The sequence below is a fragment of the Diplodia corticola genome (assembly GCF_001883845.1).
Source record: "Diplodia corticola strain CBS 112549 chromosome Unknown scaffold10, whole genome shotgun sequence".
NCBI classification, from domain to species: domain Eukaryota; kingdom Fungi; phylum Ascomycota; class Dothideomycetes; order Botryosphaeriales; family Botryosphaeriaceae; genus Diplodia; species Diplodia corticola.
Window position 1 is genome coordinate 277,746 of NW_017971489.1, and position 13,265 is coordinate 291,010.

Genomic DNA, 13,265 nt, shown 5'->3' on the forward strand with positions numbered 1-13,265 from the left:
GCTTCGCGGGGCGGTACCAGGCATGCGTTTGTACTTCCTCGGGTCTGGTGGCACATCGTAACATTAGCATCATGTGTCGTAGTCGGCAGAAAAAAAACATGAAACCGTGCCCCAAGCGAAAACAAAAAACCAAGAAAGAAAAAAAAATCGAGAGAAAATAATCGCGTGGAAAACGTTTCCTTGCCCTCCTCCCCCTTTCTCTCTGCATGATGCACGCACGCACGCACACACACACAGACAGAGAGGCGCATAGCACACACGCTGCCCACAACACCACCACCACCACCACCACCGCTACCCGACTGTCAGGCACGGACACAGACAACCAACACACACACACACACACAATCAAGCTTTTTGCCCAGCACGTGCCTCCAGTCGCACACCTACTACACCCCCCTGCATCATATTCCCCGTGCCCTCCCGGCAAAAGCGAGTAGCGGTTTCTCCACGTTTGCCGGCCGGAGAAAGAGAGAAAGAGCGAGAGAGAGAGCGAGAGAGAGAGAGAAGGGAGGAAAGAAGGCCGAAACAACCGAGAGAGTATCAAAGCACACACGACGCACGACCTGACCCCCCACCGCACCACCCGTGCCGAATCGGGTAATAATGCGGTGGGAAAAAAAGGCGCCGGGCGTGCGGAGAAACATAAAGCAAGCAGACAGACATACAGACAGATAGGCGGCGTTGATAAAAAAAACAAGAAAAAAAAAAAAGAGAGTGCGTGAGACGGAGAGTAATCCGCCGGATGGAAAGTGGAGGGAGATCGGCGTGATAAAGGAAAGGCTATGTGTCGTGCGTGTTGCGTTGGTGTTGTTGGTTGGTCTGTATCGTCCGTGGGATGATGGGATAAGGTGTGTGTGTGTATGGTGTGCCAGGGCTGCCTGCGTGTGCGGCACAGCGGCCCGGCAGGAAGGGGCCACGCGACGAGCAAAAAGGAAAAATAGAAAAAATAACGTGCAAAGCAACGACGATGATTGGGTGGAAAAATGTAAAGGAGGGAAAAAACGACAAGTGGTATGCGGCTTCCCGAGGCGAGCGCACTTCTCAAACAGCGGCTCGTCTTTGGCTGGCGGGACCAAGAACGGAGGCTGAAACAAACCGACGAGACGCCACAGTAGTGAGGCGGGGTCAGTGTGTGTGTGGGAAGAGAGGGGAGGACGGGAGGAGCAAGGGTAACGAAAGTCGGAGGAATAATGCGAGCGAACGCACGCGGGAACCCTCACACCACCACTTCGAGCAGAAAAGCAGTCGCGCTAAAACAAACCCGCAGAAAAGCATCGACGACGGCGAACAAAACTGGAACCCGTCGCATGTACCGACGGTGGCCAAAAGTAAAAAGAAAAAGATGAAAGAAAAAAAACGTACCTTTCCTCGACATGCGAGTGCGGTCACGCGTACCTGCATTCCCAACCCAACAATCCGTCTGCGTCAGCAACAAATTCCAAAACAAAGTCCGTCGACAAAGCCAAAATGCATATGACGCGCGCGGATGGGGTGTCATCGTGTGCAAATTGTCTGGGCAATAGCGTCGGCGTGGCGGAGCGTTCGTGCTCTGATAATTTCTGCGACAAATCTCCGTCTCTCCGTGCTCTCCACTGGTGGTGGCCAAGACCGGGTGCGAGGAAGGGAGAGGTTAGGTACGACTAAGTCCGTGTGTCACACGGCCTGGCCTTGAAACGGAGAGACAGAGGGATTCGCCGCGGCCGCGCTACTCTTTACTCCCGCTGCAGCACCTGCAGCATCAGGAGGAGCGAGCGTCCAAAAGGAACACAGCGGAAGCTTGCAGAGTAGCGCGCGTCTGGTGGGCCGACTGAAGGGCAAAGAACAAGTCGGCTAGCTGCGGTCGACTTCTCTCAGCGTGCATCAACAAGAGAAGCGCCGCCGGCGGAGCCGCGGGAAGGCTAAGGAACACTGCGAACCAACAAAGCCTGCATCCAGCCCGCGCGACACAGCCGCGCGCGGAACGACGCCGAACGGGCGAGGCGCCCACGCGTATCGAATGATGAGTCCGTCCTGGGCCAGCAGTTCAAACCACTCGAGTCGCTAGCTAGCTACGGGATTACCCAGCAGGCTCGGCCCTTCAGGCGTCGGGGCCCCTCCGCAGGCTTTGTGCATGACCGAAGTGCGCCTGGAGGGCTTGCGAGGCTTGCAAGGCGTGCAGTCCCGTGGTGTGCGGAAAGGCCAGCTCTTCCCCAGATCCGAGCGCAATCATGAGGATGGCGGCCAAACGGTCCAGCGTCGCCCGCCAAGCAGGGGGGAATCCGTAATCCGGCGACGCGTCGCACCTTGAGCGCGGATCCCTGTCCCGCTGGAGGGTGCCCAGGAATAGGAGAGGGCGGCTTCTTTGGTACAGGAGGGTGAATCGACAAGGAAGCGCCAACCCCAGATTTCCGAGCGCTCCAAGAACCTGGGGGAGAATGCCGAACCACAGACCGAAAGGTGGGGCAGCGAGGGGGGCGGGGCGCGCAGCGCACGTGGGAGGCCTGCACCATGGGCCTGCCACAAAACCTTCTTTCGCAGACGCTTTCGTATTCGTCGTGCAGAACTGTCATTCCCGGCCTAGCCGTCGTCAGCTGCCTCATGATGCCCTGCCTCGGCCAGGAGCGCGGGGCTGCCCTTTGAGCGAGGGCTGAGGAGGCGCCGAAGCCATTGGCGCTGGGGGCAGAGTAAAACAGCGCAGCCGGCGCTGGAGCAACCTTGGTTGTATTGCGCTCATGCCATGCGTGCCTGAGTAGCGTCCATGCGCGACGCCAGCCTTCATCAATGCCGTCGCAAGCCTCCGCCGGAGGCGAGATGGCGAAGGCGCCGCCCTCGAGTCGCGACAACCACCGTCTGTGTTGCAAACGGTCTGTGGCTGTCCTCATGACAGCCCACGAAGAGGGCCTGGCCCGCGCGGCTTGCCCCTGTGTCGATAGCTGAAGACGTGCTCCGACGAGACGCGCCACGGCGAGCGTCCTTTCGCTTTGTAGGCGCTTTGCAGGCGCTTTGCAGGCTCTGCAGACGCGCGTGCTGACGGCCGACACAAAGGACAAATCCCGCCAGCCGTGGACCTTGGCTTCTGACAACGGCGTGACGGAAGCGGATGAGGACACCGAAAGCCCTTAGTTTCCGCCTCCTCATTCATCATGGACGAATCGAGATGCCGCTAATGTCAACGGCCAGCTTACGGCATTGCGCCGCAAGAGGCGGCGGCGGGGGGGGTAGTGAAAGTGCAATCTTTGTCGTGCATCGTGACGGGCAGGGAAACGGGACGCGATCAGGACGGGAACGGGGTCGCGGGGCGAACGGAAGAGTGCTCAAGCGTACAATCACAGGCTGGTCGTTCAACGTACCTTTTCCACCTTCCCAGAAGCCCGAGCCTTTCTTGCCGACGAGCGTCGCGTGGCATATGCCGCAGTCTTCCGGCCGGTAATTCTGCTCGCGCGAGCCTGCAAAATTGGTGAAGAAAAGAGCCATTAGTCCCCCGTGTGGCCGGGGCGCAGCTGGGCGGGCGGAGGCGACAATGACTTACAAAAACCACTATACACGCGGCCAGAGAGGCATGGTCAGCAAATGGCGCTCACTGGGTTCAACAGATTTGGGGAGGAACGAGATGATCGACGGCGCGCTGTAGGGCTGCAGATGGCTCGGGCGAAGAATGCCGCGAGGGTGGCAGGGCACCGAGACAGCGCGCCCGTCTACCCCAACAGGCGATGCGTGCGGGGAAAGCTTGGCCCGGGGCAGCGGTGGGCGCGACGTCACCGCGGAGCAGGGGTCTGGGGAGCCGCGCTCCAGCTGGAGAGGGCCGGTGGGCGCGAGACACCAAGGAACGTACCAAATCATCCTGTTCGCGTGGCTGTTCGTGTGCTCGACGTCGGCGTCGTGGCATCTGCGATCCGGCTGTCAGTACGTGCGGTGGGGCCCGCGATCTGTGGAGATCTTGCGATCGCGGTGGGTGCGGGCAATGACGGTACCTGTCACATGGGTACACTTTGGCGCAGCAGGAGAAGCTGGTGTTTGCCAACAAAGATCAGCCTGTGTCCGGCTGACGGGGCTAAGCCCTGCACTGGACGTTGTGGCTTGCGGCCTACCGGAACCACCGATTGCTCTTGCTGTAATGCTTGCATCGCCCTTGTTTGGGCAGCTCCTGCCCGGCCACGATGCCGAGATTTTCCTTGGCCTGCGAAAAACAGTCAACGATAGTCAGCGATAGTCAACGATAGTAGTCAAGACGCGCGCGGCCTGACGAACCTTCTTCCGCGGCAATGCGCGCGTTCCTTGTGCTGTGGTCACACCGACATCAGTCACTCTGCATGCTGATGCGCGTAGGCTCGCCGGGAGGCCCTCCACCCGCCGCTAGCACCCCCGCGACCTGCACCCAACACGTACCTGACGACGCGCTGATCAGCAGAAATTTAACCTCTGCAATTTTGAACACTGCACGCCGCGGGTTAGCCCTGCCCATCACCGCGCGACCACCTGCGTCCAATCTGCCGCCAATTTCGTGTCTCAGCGCGTTACATACCCATCTTCTTGTGGCACTCCCTGCACGTCGCCATCGACGAGTCGCCGCGGACCGACACCACCCCGGGGCTGGGGAATTGGATGGCGCACTCAGCGCACGTCGGGATGAAGTTGCTGATGAAGGCGCCGTCAGCAATCAACATCCTTCATCGTCTCCGTTTGGGGAGATATGGGAAAGTCTGGATACGAGTCGCGCTACCGCCAGCCCTAATAAGCACTCTCTAGCTGAGGGGGCTCGGCGCCAATCGTCTCCCCTGTCGCGCCCGACCGGAATTCCTCACCTTGGGAGCATGTCAACGGGAGCGCATCCCTCGAGATCAAGGTAGCCGGCCCGGACAGAGTTTGCATGCATCATACCCATGCGGTATCCTTTTCGAGCATTAGTCCCATGACCCGCAAGGCTTTTTCTCGCCCCCGCAAAACAAATTTACCTATGCTCATCGGGTACGCGCATTTCTTGCAGGACTCTCTACGAATACCAGTGTCATCTGCGTTAGCGTTGTTCTGGATGTTGTTGACGTCCATGGTATCCTTGCATCGGGTGCATTGGATGGTCAGATACAGCTTGACGAGCTCGAGCAGTCCAATGTTGTAGAGCTCCAGGTGCGGGAACGACAGCGCAACCCCACGCTCGGCGGAAAGTGTCTGAGAGCTTCCCTCGGCGCGGTCTGAAGCGGCCCCTTCCGCTTCCCCGTCGCTATCTGATTCATTGGTGTACGAGTCGTAGGAATCCTCGTCGCCGTCGGAATCCTCGTTATCATTGGGATTCCCGTTATCGTCGTCATTACCAGAACCAGGCACAGTCCACTCGGGCGGCCTTGGAATGGCAATGATGTGACTTCTATCGTCTGCAGGGTCAGTCTTAGTCTTCGAGTCTGCCTCGGCGCCAGATGCCGCACTGCTTGCTTCTGCTGCTGGATGATCTCGCACGCCGAGCTCCGCCACCTGCTGGGTCGCGGTCGGGCTTCCATCCGACTTCGCAGGGGGCGCTTGGGCCATCGAATGCATGTTCTGGGAGAAGTAGTTAACGTGGTTGAGCAATGACATATTCGCAAACTGCCCAGCCCTGTTCTCGAAGGCCTGCTCGACGGGCATCGCAGCCCGTCTGTCAATGCCCATGAGCTCGATCCTGCACGGCTGCAGCGGGTAGAGCTCAGGCACCAGCAGCTTCACCGTCTTGACGGCCTGCAGCGCAATGGGCAATGCAGCCCTGCGCCTGGGCTCGACAGGCATGATAAACGCGCCATCCGCCAGAGTGGAGAACTGGGGCAGCCGACCGAGACGAGCCTCAAGCTGGCGCGTTTCCTGGCCACGCCGCGCTTGGGCCTGCGCCCTCTGCTCAGGGCTGTATGCAGGTTGAGCTGGCGGCGGTGGACTTTCTCTCGGCTGCGCCGGCGCTACTTGGGGTTGCACGACGACGACCGGCGCCGGCGGGGTGGGGGCCTGCCGCTGGACGGCATGCTCCCCATGCTTCGGCACGGCCCTGGCCGCCGCATTCGGAACTATTTTGATAGAGAAGGTCTCGGCAGGCGGCGCGGTCAGCAATTGCTCCAGCTGGCGGTCCAGCGCGTTCATCAATGTCAATAGAGTCTGATTCGGGAGCTGGCGCTGTGCGAGGGCATCGAAGCCCTTCTCGACGTTGATCTGAAAGCCCCTGTCCATGGCGGCGTTGGTGACGCTCAGCGACGGACGGCCCTGGATCGGGTAGGTGGCAGGCACGCGAAGGCGACACGCCAGCTCGTCAATGTCGAAAGGGAAGTCGGGGTCTGAGGGTTTCATCCCGAATGCCAGAATGGTCGCGCCGGAGCTCGCGTCCAGTGATTCTTCCGGGCTAAATCTGCGGCGGATCTGCGCCAACTGAAACTCGCGCGGATCGTCCTGCTGGGCGCGTGGAGTTGGACGCTGCACCACGCGCGCGCTGCGCTGCTGCTGCTGCGGAGTCGGTGTGGTGGATGTTGGCACTGCAGCAGAAGCTTCGCTGCGTTCGGGATCCGCAACGATGGCCGCCTGCCGACGTTGACGCGCAGGGCGGGTCGTTGCAGGCTGACCGGTGGAGGCAGAGGCGTCATGGGCGAATGGACACTGTTGGCCGGCGCGGCAGCCTGGAATAACGCACAGTGGCTCATATCAGCGTCCATCAGGGATCCAGCGTCTGGTGATCAACAGCACCCCACACGGTGTTGAGCTGATTGATAGGCACGGGGCGATTGACAGGGTCGCGTAGGGTTGACTTACCGGACGGGGTGCCGTAGAAGCGGCATTGCCTCCCGCGCGGTGGCGCAGCGGGCGAAGAGCCTTGGGGTTGAGGCTGAGGACGCGCTGCCTCTGATGCGCTGGCAGCGGCCGACCCTGAGAACGCGTGCAGACGAGTGAGCAGATGACCGGGACGTGCAGCGGCTAGAGTGATGCGTTGGCAAAACGAACGTACCGGCCGCGCTGCTCGTGCCGCTGCGGATGCTTGATCGCCCTTCCGCGTCCATGGTGATAGGCAGACGCTGCAAATAGACTGTGATTAGGGAGACAATCGCGGTGCGGAGCGGCGATCTGGGGGGTTTGCACAAGCTGCGTCGCGGGCGAGGTCAGCAGGCCTCATATGGGGGCAGTTGGGGGCTGTTTGTGGTGTTGAGCAAGAGTCTACCGTGCTGCCAACGCAGCATCCCGCTCACTCATTTGCCGTCATACTCAGTCATGTTCACCACGAGCGCGTCGCGCCGTGACTCATAAGGCTGCATCTAATGGGAGCATGGCAGCATCGTGTGCGCCGCCTGCGCGATCGCCCGGCCTGTGTTCCACCTGCGCATCGCCGCCGCCGCCGCCGCCGTGCCCCCCCCAGCGGCCATCCTGCCTTCGCTGCCAATGCGCCCGCCCATCTGATCTGGCTGGCTGGCTGCCAATGCTCAAGCCGGAAGCTTGCCGCAGCCTCCTCCTGTCTCCGCCAGCCTGTGTCGGCCCGAGGACACCACCACCCATCCTCCTCCTCGCCGCCGCCCGCCTCCGCCGCAAAGGGGCAGCTGCACGGGCACGCAACACACGCCCAGCACACTCGCACCTGCCTGGCGAGGCGGCGAGCCCGTGGCGACCCGCGCGCGCGCGCGCGAACGAACGAATTTTCGTTTTTTTTTTCCCTTCCCTTCTTCCTTCTCGTTTGGTCATTTCCACATGCTCCTTGGGCCCGTCGCCATGCCGCCCCATGCCACGCGCCGGCGACGGCCGAGGCGCAGCTTGTAGGTAGTAGTAGACTTGTAGACGGCCAGTTCACACACAGCCTGTCGGCATGCGAGACGGCGGCGGCGGCGGCGGCGGGCGCCCGAGCCACCACCGTCCGTGACGCCGGCAAAAGCGTGCCCATGATGATGCCACCGCCCACGCCCACGCACGCGCGCGCGCGCAGCCAGCAGTTTAGCAGCAGCAGCACATGCCCATGCCCATGCCCATGCCCATGCCATGCCATGCCAATGATGCCGTGCCGTGCCGCTGCGCTGCGCTTCGCCGCCGCCGCTGCTGCTCTTATCGCTCTTACCGCCTCTTGCTCTGCTGCCCGCACCTCAGATGAGGGTGTGCACGCGCTTATGCAACGCTCTCCTGGGTGCTCCATGGATCAGAGCCCGTGCCGGAGCCACGCTGAGGCTTTTCTTTGCATGTGCCCGTCACCGTTTCTTCCATGCATGGCCGCAGGCTTTTTTCGCGAGTTGGGGGGGGCGGTGGGGACGTCTGGCAGAATCGGACGGCCCCGGGTCGCTAGGCCATGCCGCGAAGGTACACGCTGTGAGGGGCCGCCTGCCACGCCCCCCCCTCCCCAGTTGTGTGCAGTGCCCCCCTCTCGAATCCATCAGGAACACGCCTGGCCAGAAGCATCCATCATAGCACTCCGCTCATGCGAATTGCGGATTGTCGCCCAGGGCCCTGTTACCGGTGAATCCACCCAGAGTCCACCGCACAACTCGACCTCCCCTCACATCCCGGTGCATCGCGCCATTGGCTCGTTTCGAAATCCACTTTTTTCAGTGATTACGCTACCTAAGCTGATTACCATCTACAAGCCGTGAGGTAATTGTGCTCCCTGAGCCCTCCCAGGCCCAGTGGAGTCGGTGGCTGCCAAAATGCGACTCGGCTCCACCCTAACGCTTCCCCTACAAGTACAGAGTCCGTATAGTGTTACAGGGCCATGGACGGAGGCGGTATGCTCCGTTCGCATGTGAATTCCCCCAACCCCCTCCAATGCAACCAAGGCGCGAGCCAGTAGTGTCGATGTCTTCCGATAATGATGTCCTGGGCCGCCCCAAAATAGTCCGCAGTAGAAGAAGAAGATTCGTAGCATCGTTGTGCTGCTGTGAACAAGTGCAAAATGGTATCCCGAAAAGAAATTCAGAAGCAGTCAGATGTGACCCGTGCCGTTCCTGCCATGAAGCTCATGAGTCCATGAACACCATGAAAAAAAAGATTAAAATGACTAGAAGCAAGATCGCCAAACACCGTCACGCTATGTTCGCAATAAAAAGAAATGCAATCAATGATGGCCCGGTTTTGTCCAGGCCTGGAGGCTGACGCCCGTCCGTGAGGAAGAATGCAAACTGGTTTTTTTTTTTACCACCCTCTCTCGTGGTACTCCTGGAGACCCGAGTCAAAGTAGTTGGTGGTCCAGGAGTTGTTGCCCTTGGCGTTCTCCTTTACTGTCGGGAGGGCCGATGGCTGAGCCTCGCCAGGGTAGTTCTTGAGGTTCTTGACATCCGTCGAGGTATGTCTCCTCTTGAGAACTGCGTTGTTGGTCGAGTTCTTCTGTTGACGCTCCCACAGCAGGTGCTTGCGGAGAGACTCTGTCAACTCAGTGGTGAGCATGTTCCGCCTGGTGGTCCGGGGGGACAGCGCGGGAGGAGCATGTGTGTTAGAGGTGGTCATGATGATGGGCTTTGACCTGGGGATTTGTTGGACTTCCGGTTCAGGCTGGACGGGCGCGGCGGGCTTGGCGGGCTGGGCAGGAGCAGGCTGGGCAGGTTGGTATCGCAACGTATTGGTGTTGGGTGATGCCGCAATGGAAGGTCCATTGGGCGAAGTGGTCCGCGAGCGGCGAAGGGCGGGTGTGGAGCGGGAGGCAGCGTTTTGGAGCGCCTGGGCTCGGTCGCCCTCGTGCATCAGGGTGGTAAGAAGGGAGCGGCGGGAGGTGAGGTTGGGCTTGGAGTCGACCCTCTGGAACGAAACCTTGTCGTTCACGCTGGATGGGCCGCTCTCGTCGTCCGAATCCTCCCATTGGCTCTCGTCATCTTCCTCGATGGCATTGTCGGAAACCTCATCCTCGCTGTCGCTCTCGAAGACTTCCTCGCTCTCGTATGCCTTACGCTCAGGCATCCTGGCCGAGATCTCATCTTTGAAAGACGTCTGCTTGCGGGATACACCTTGGGGCTTCCTGAGGCCGTCCGAGAGCGAGCTGCGCGCATTGCTCATTTGGCTCATCTGCATGTGAGTCTCCAAAGAGCTGTTGCCATCCTCGTCGGAAGAGCCACCGAGGGTGAACATGGCACCCTTCCTCTTCTGCATCGGGGCAGGTGATGTGTGCTGCGGTTGCCTGATGATAGGGGTGGGCATTGTGGGTTGCTGGAGGTTCGTCCTCGAGCGGTACGAAGAAGAGATGCGGCCGGGCGAGAAGCCACGGACGACGCTGTGAGAGCTGCAGTCGGTGGATGTGCTGCTATCCGAGCCAATGACAGGAGGGCTCATCTTTGAGAGATCGCTGTCGAGAGTGGTGGCGACGGTGGAAGTGGAAGACTCGGGAACCATTTGGGGCTTAGGGTTGACAGGTGGCGGAGTGGATTCCTCAACGCGTTGTTCCGTCGCGCTCTCCTGGCTCTTCTGCTCGGGTGCGGGCATCGGCAAGGGGGAGAGAGGCTCTAGGTCCTTCTTCTCTTTGATGCACATGACTAAGCTCTCGAGGTCAACGGGGGTGAGGTGCTTTTCTGTTCCTCTGTTCCGGCTTTCTGTTGAGTCGTGTCTCCTAATGTGAGGCCTCGACGAGACGGCGGACTGCAGGGTGGAGGCGCTGTCGACGCGGTCGTCCGAGTCGTCCGACTCGACGCTGGATGATAGAGCGGGAATGGAAAGCGAGCCCGAGTCGGACGTCTTGCGGGTGTAGGACCAGCGCGGGGTGGTGAAGAGAGAGGCGTTGGGGTTGCTGTGGTCGGGAGCGCAGCAGAAGGTCTCGCGGTTCCATAGCCTCCAGCTGAGGTTCTCAAGGCGGCGGCCCTCCTCCATGGTCTCGGCGCACTTGGAAAAGACTGCAGGGAAATTAGCGAGGCAAACGCGCGACGGGAAGCGCGACGGCTTACCCGACCAGAGGCCAAACAATTGCTCGGCGGAGCGGGTGTCGACGGTGTGGATGGCGGTCGACTCGACTTGGAGTATGGGGATCTGGGGTTTGAACGGCATGGTGGGCGACGGCGCGGCCGGTGCGATGGTCGCGGTCGTGGTGGCGGTTATATGAGGTGGTGGGAGCAGAGGTGTGCGAAGGGCGAGATGGCTGTTTCCGGAGCGGACGATTGCGTCAAGATCGGCAGGCCCAAATACCGCAGTGCTGGCGATTGAGTGCAGGCGTTCGGCGCGGGTTCATAAGTAAAGTGGCATGCCCGGACAGCGTGGCAGCTTGGGCGGGGTGAGACAGCAGGTGTGCGTTGTGCGGGAGGTCGTGAGGGAGAGTGTGAGTGGCGGCCTTGCAGTTGGGCGGGTGGTGGTGTGCGTGTGTGGGCGCGCGGGCGTGGGCCTGCGGAATGGGAAGCTGGGGGCTCTGGATCATAAGAATCCGGGAGAGCGAGAGACAGTGCTTTTGTCTGACAAGTCGACCGCACAAGCTCACGGTGCCTGCGACCACCAGCACCAACCGGCACCGTGGGACTTGAGGCGTTTGCGCATGGGCAGAGGCATGGAGCGGCAGAGCATGGGGGGGGGTGGGCGCACATGCCGGGGCGCGCCTGGGGGGGAGTGTGGGCACGGAGAAGCGCGGGCAGCGAAGGCGCGTGCCGGGGGCAAGCTTCGGAATGCAAGTCACAAGAGCGCACGCTGGATCTGCCTCAGCCTGCGGCGTGTGTCCCAAAACGTGCAAGGCCACCGCCAGCGCGTACGAGTCGCGGTGGAGCCGGCTGCAGCGCCAGCGACGCTTCCGCTCTTCCCCAGAGTAGCGCCGACGTCCCCTGGCAGCCCAGCCCAATCGAGCGCCGCGCGGCTGAGGGCTCCGGCGGCCTGAAGAAGCTCTCTTCCAGAAAGGCAGCAGAACAAAGCCGGGTCGAGTCAGTGCCCGACACCGCCGGAGTTGCTCTCACCCACAGGCTCCCTCCACGCGCCCGCAGCAGCCGACGCTAGCACGCCTGCCAGCCAGCGCTGGCCTGGCGACCGCGGCGCGCTCGCACGCGCCCACCGCCTGTGGTCTGGCCGGCTGTTCGTTACAGGATAAATACCGGCAACGGGTACGGCACGCCCAAAGACGGCCAGCGCTTGGCCGCAATCAGCATCGTCGCGACGGCTTCGCCTCAAACGTCGCCGGACGCTCTCCGGAGCGGATGATTCACGCACGTCTCGAACGCTCGTACCAGTACGTAACGCGCTGGTGGACTTCTGTCCGCGCCCTCTCCGCGCAGCTCTCTCAGCCCTCGCCTGGCAATCCGCCGGTGAGCACGCGGGACAGCGGCGGCGGGATTGCGGGTTGCGGCCAGGAGCCAGGTACCACCGCTCGCCACGCCGCTGCCGTCGCTGCTGCCGTCGCTGCTGCTGCCGTCGCTGCTGTGGCTGGAGCATCACATGTGCGGGAGGAATTTTACGCTTGCAGCTGACCTGCCCTTCTCGGCAGTCCCAATCTGAGGCTGCTCGCCTACTGTGTACGGGCGTGTACGGGCGTGTACGGATCACGGGCGTGGGGTGTTTTGACGAGCGGCCCTGGCCATGATGCGAGCGGCCCTGGCTGCAACCGCCGGGTGCTCAATCTGACGCTCTCGACGAGGCTGTCGAAGATCAAGCGCGCGCGCGCTGTGCCGCCGGGCTTGATGAAGTGGCAGTCGAGCGGCAGTCATTTGACGAGTGTCAGCGCGCGGCGAGCCCATCATGTGCGACAGGCTGCTTTCAGCACGGCGATCGGCCAGCGCGTTGCTTTGGCGGCAGCATGATCTCCAGGTCCAGGAGAGCGCAGCTGACCAAAGCCGGGGCTCGGTGGCACGGCAGCCAGCTCCGGCCACGATGGCACTCTGGGCCAGGCGACGACCGTTGCAAGTGTATGCGTGACCAGACCCTGAGCTGCACCCCCCGGCGCCCGTCTCCGCAGTCTACAAGGGGGTACACGCCTCGCAGGCGAGTTCGCCACCAGCCCCAAAGTCTCGGCCGGTACCCTCGAGGCCAGTGAGGGCGCAGATCAGGACCTCTCCAGGCCGGACGGCAATCTCGTCGGAGCTTTATCACCCATGCGCCTCCCCGTGATCGCCCGCCGCGTGCCTCGTCCATTGCGCAGCATCCACTGCCTGCTGGTGCTGGTGCTGGTGCTGGTGCTGGTGCTGCTGCCGCCAGCTCGACCAGCCAGAGGCGAGCGGGCGTGCGCAGCCGCCAGCAAGTGACACGATGCTCAGGCGGCTGCGTGCTGTGCAGTCCCCGGATTGCAAGCCCCGCCGCATAGACGCAAAACGACTTCCCCGGACACTTGGGCCACTCAGGCAGAGGGCGGCCAATCCGTCCCGCGTCGCCGATGCAGCAGCGCAGCTCTTCTGGCCATGGTGGCCATGTATCGTCTGCACGTC

General features: G+C 61.7%; 2 protein-coding genes across 2 annotated transcripts; both read right to left on the reverse strand.

The window, feature by feature from the left end:
* Positions 1-3,814: 3,814 nt before the first annotated feature.
* Positions 3,815-6,983, reverse strand: BKCO1_1000094 (chy zinc finger domain protein; the record flags this gene model as incomplete). Its single annotated transcript, XM_020269453.1, has 9 exons — positions 3,815-3,868; positions 4,071-4,159; positions 4,231-4,262; positions 4,369-4,416; positions 4,505-4,617; positions 4,785-4,872; positions 4,935-6,605; positions 6,739-6,852; positions 6,932-6,983. Coding segments are annotated over 9 exons (2,261 nt in total), but the record flags the coding sequence as incomplete, so codon positions are not given.
* A 2,104-nt stretch (positions 6,984-9,087) lies between these two features.
* Positions 9,088-10,920, reverse strand: BKCO1_1000095 (uncharacterized protein; the record flags this gene model as incomplete). The annotated part of the gene is made up of 2 exons (XM_020269454.1): positions 9,088-10,769; positions 10,821-10,920. The coding sequence occupies 2 exons, from the start codon at positions 10,918-10,920 to the stop codon at positions 9,088-9,090; spliced, it is 1,782 nt and encodes a 593-aa protein (XP_020132987.1).
* Between the last annotated feature and the right edge of the window lie 2,345 nt (positions 10,921-13,265).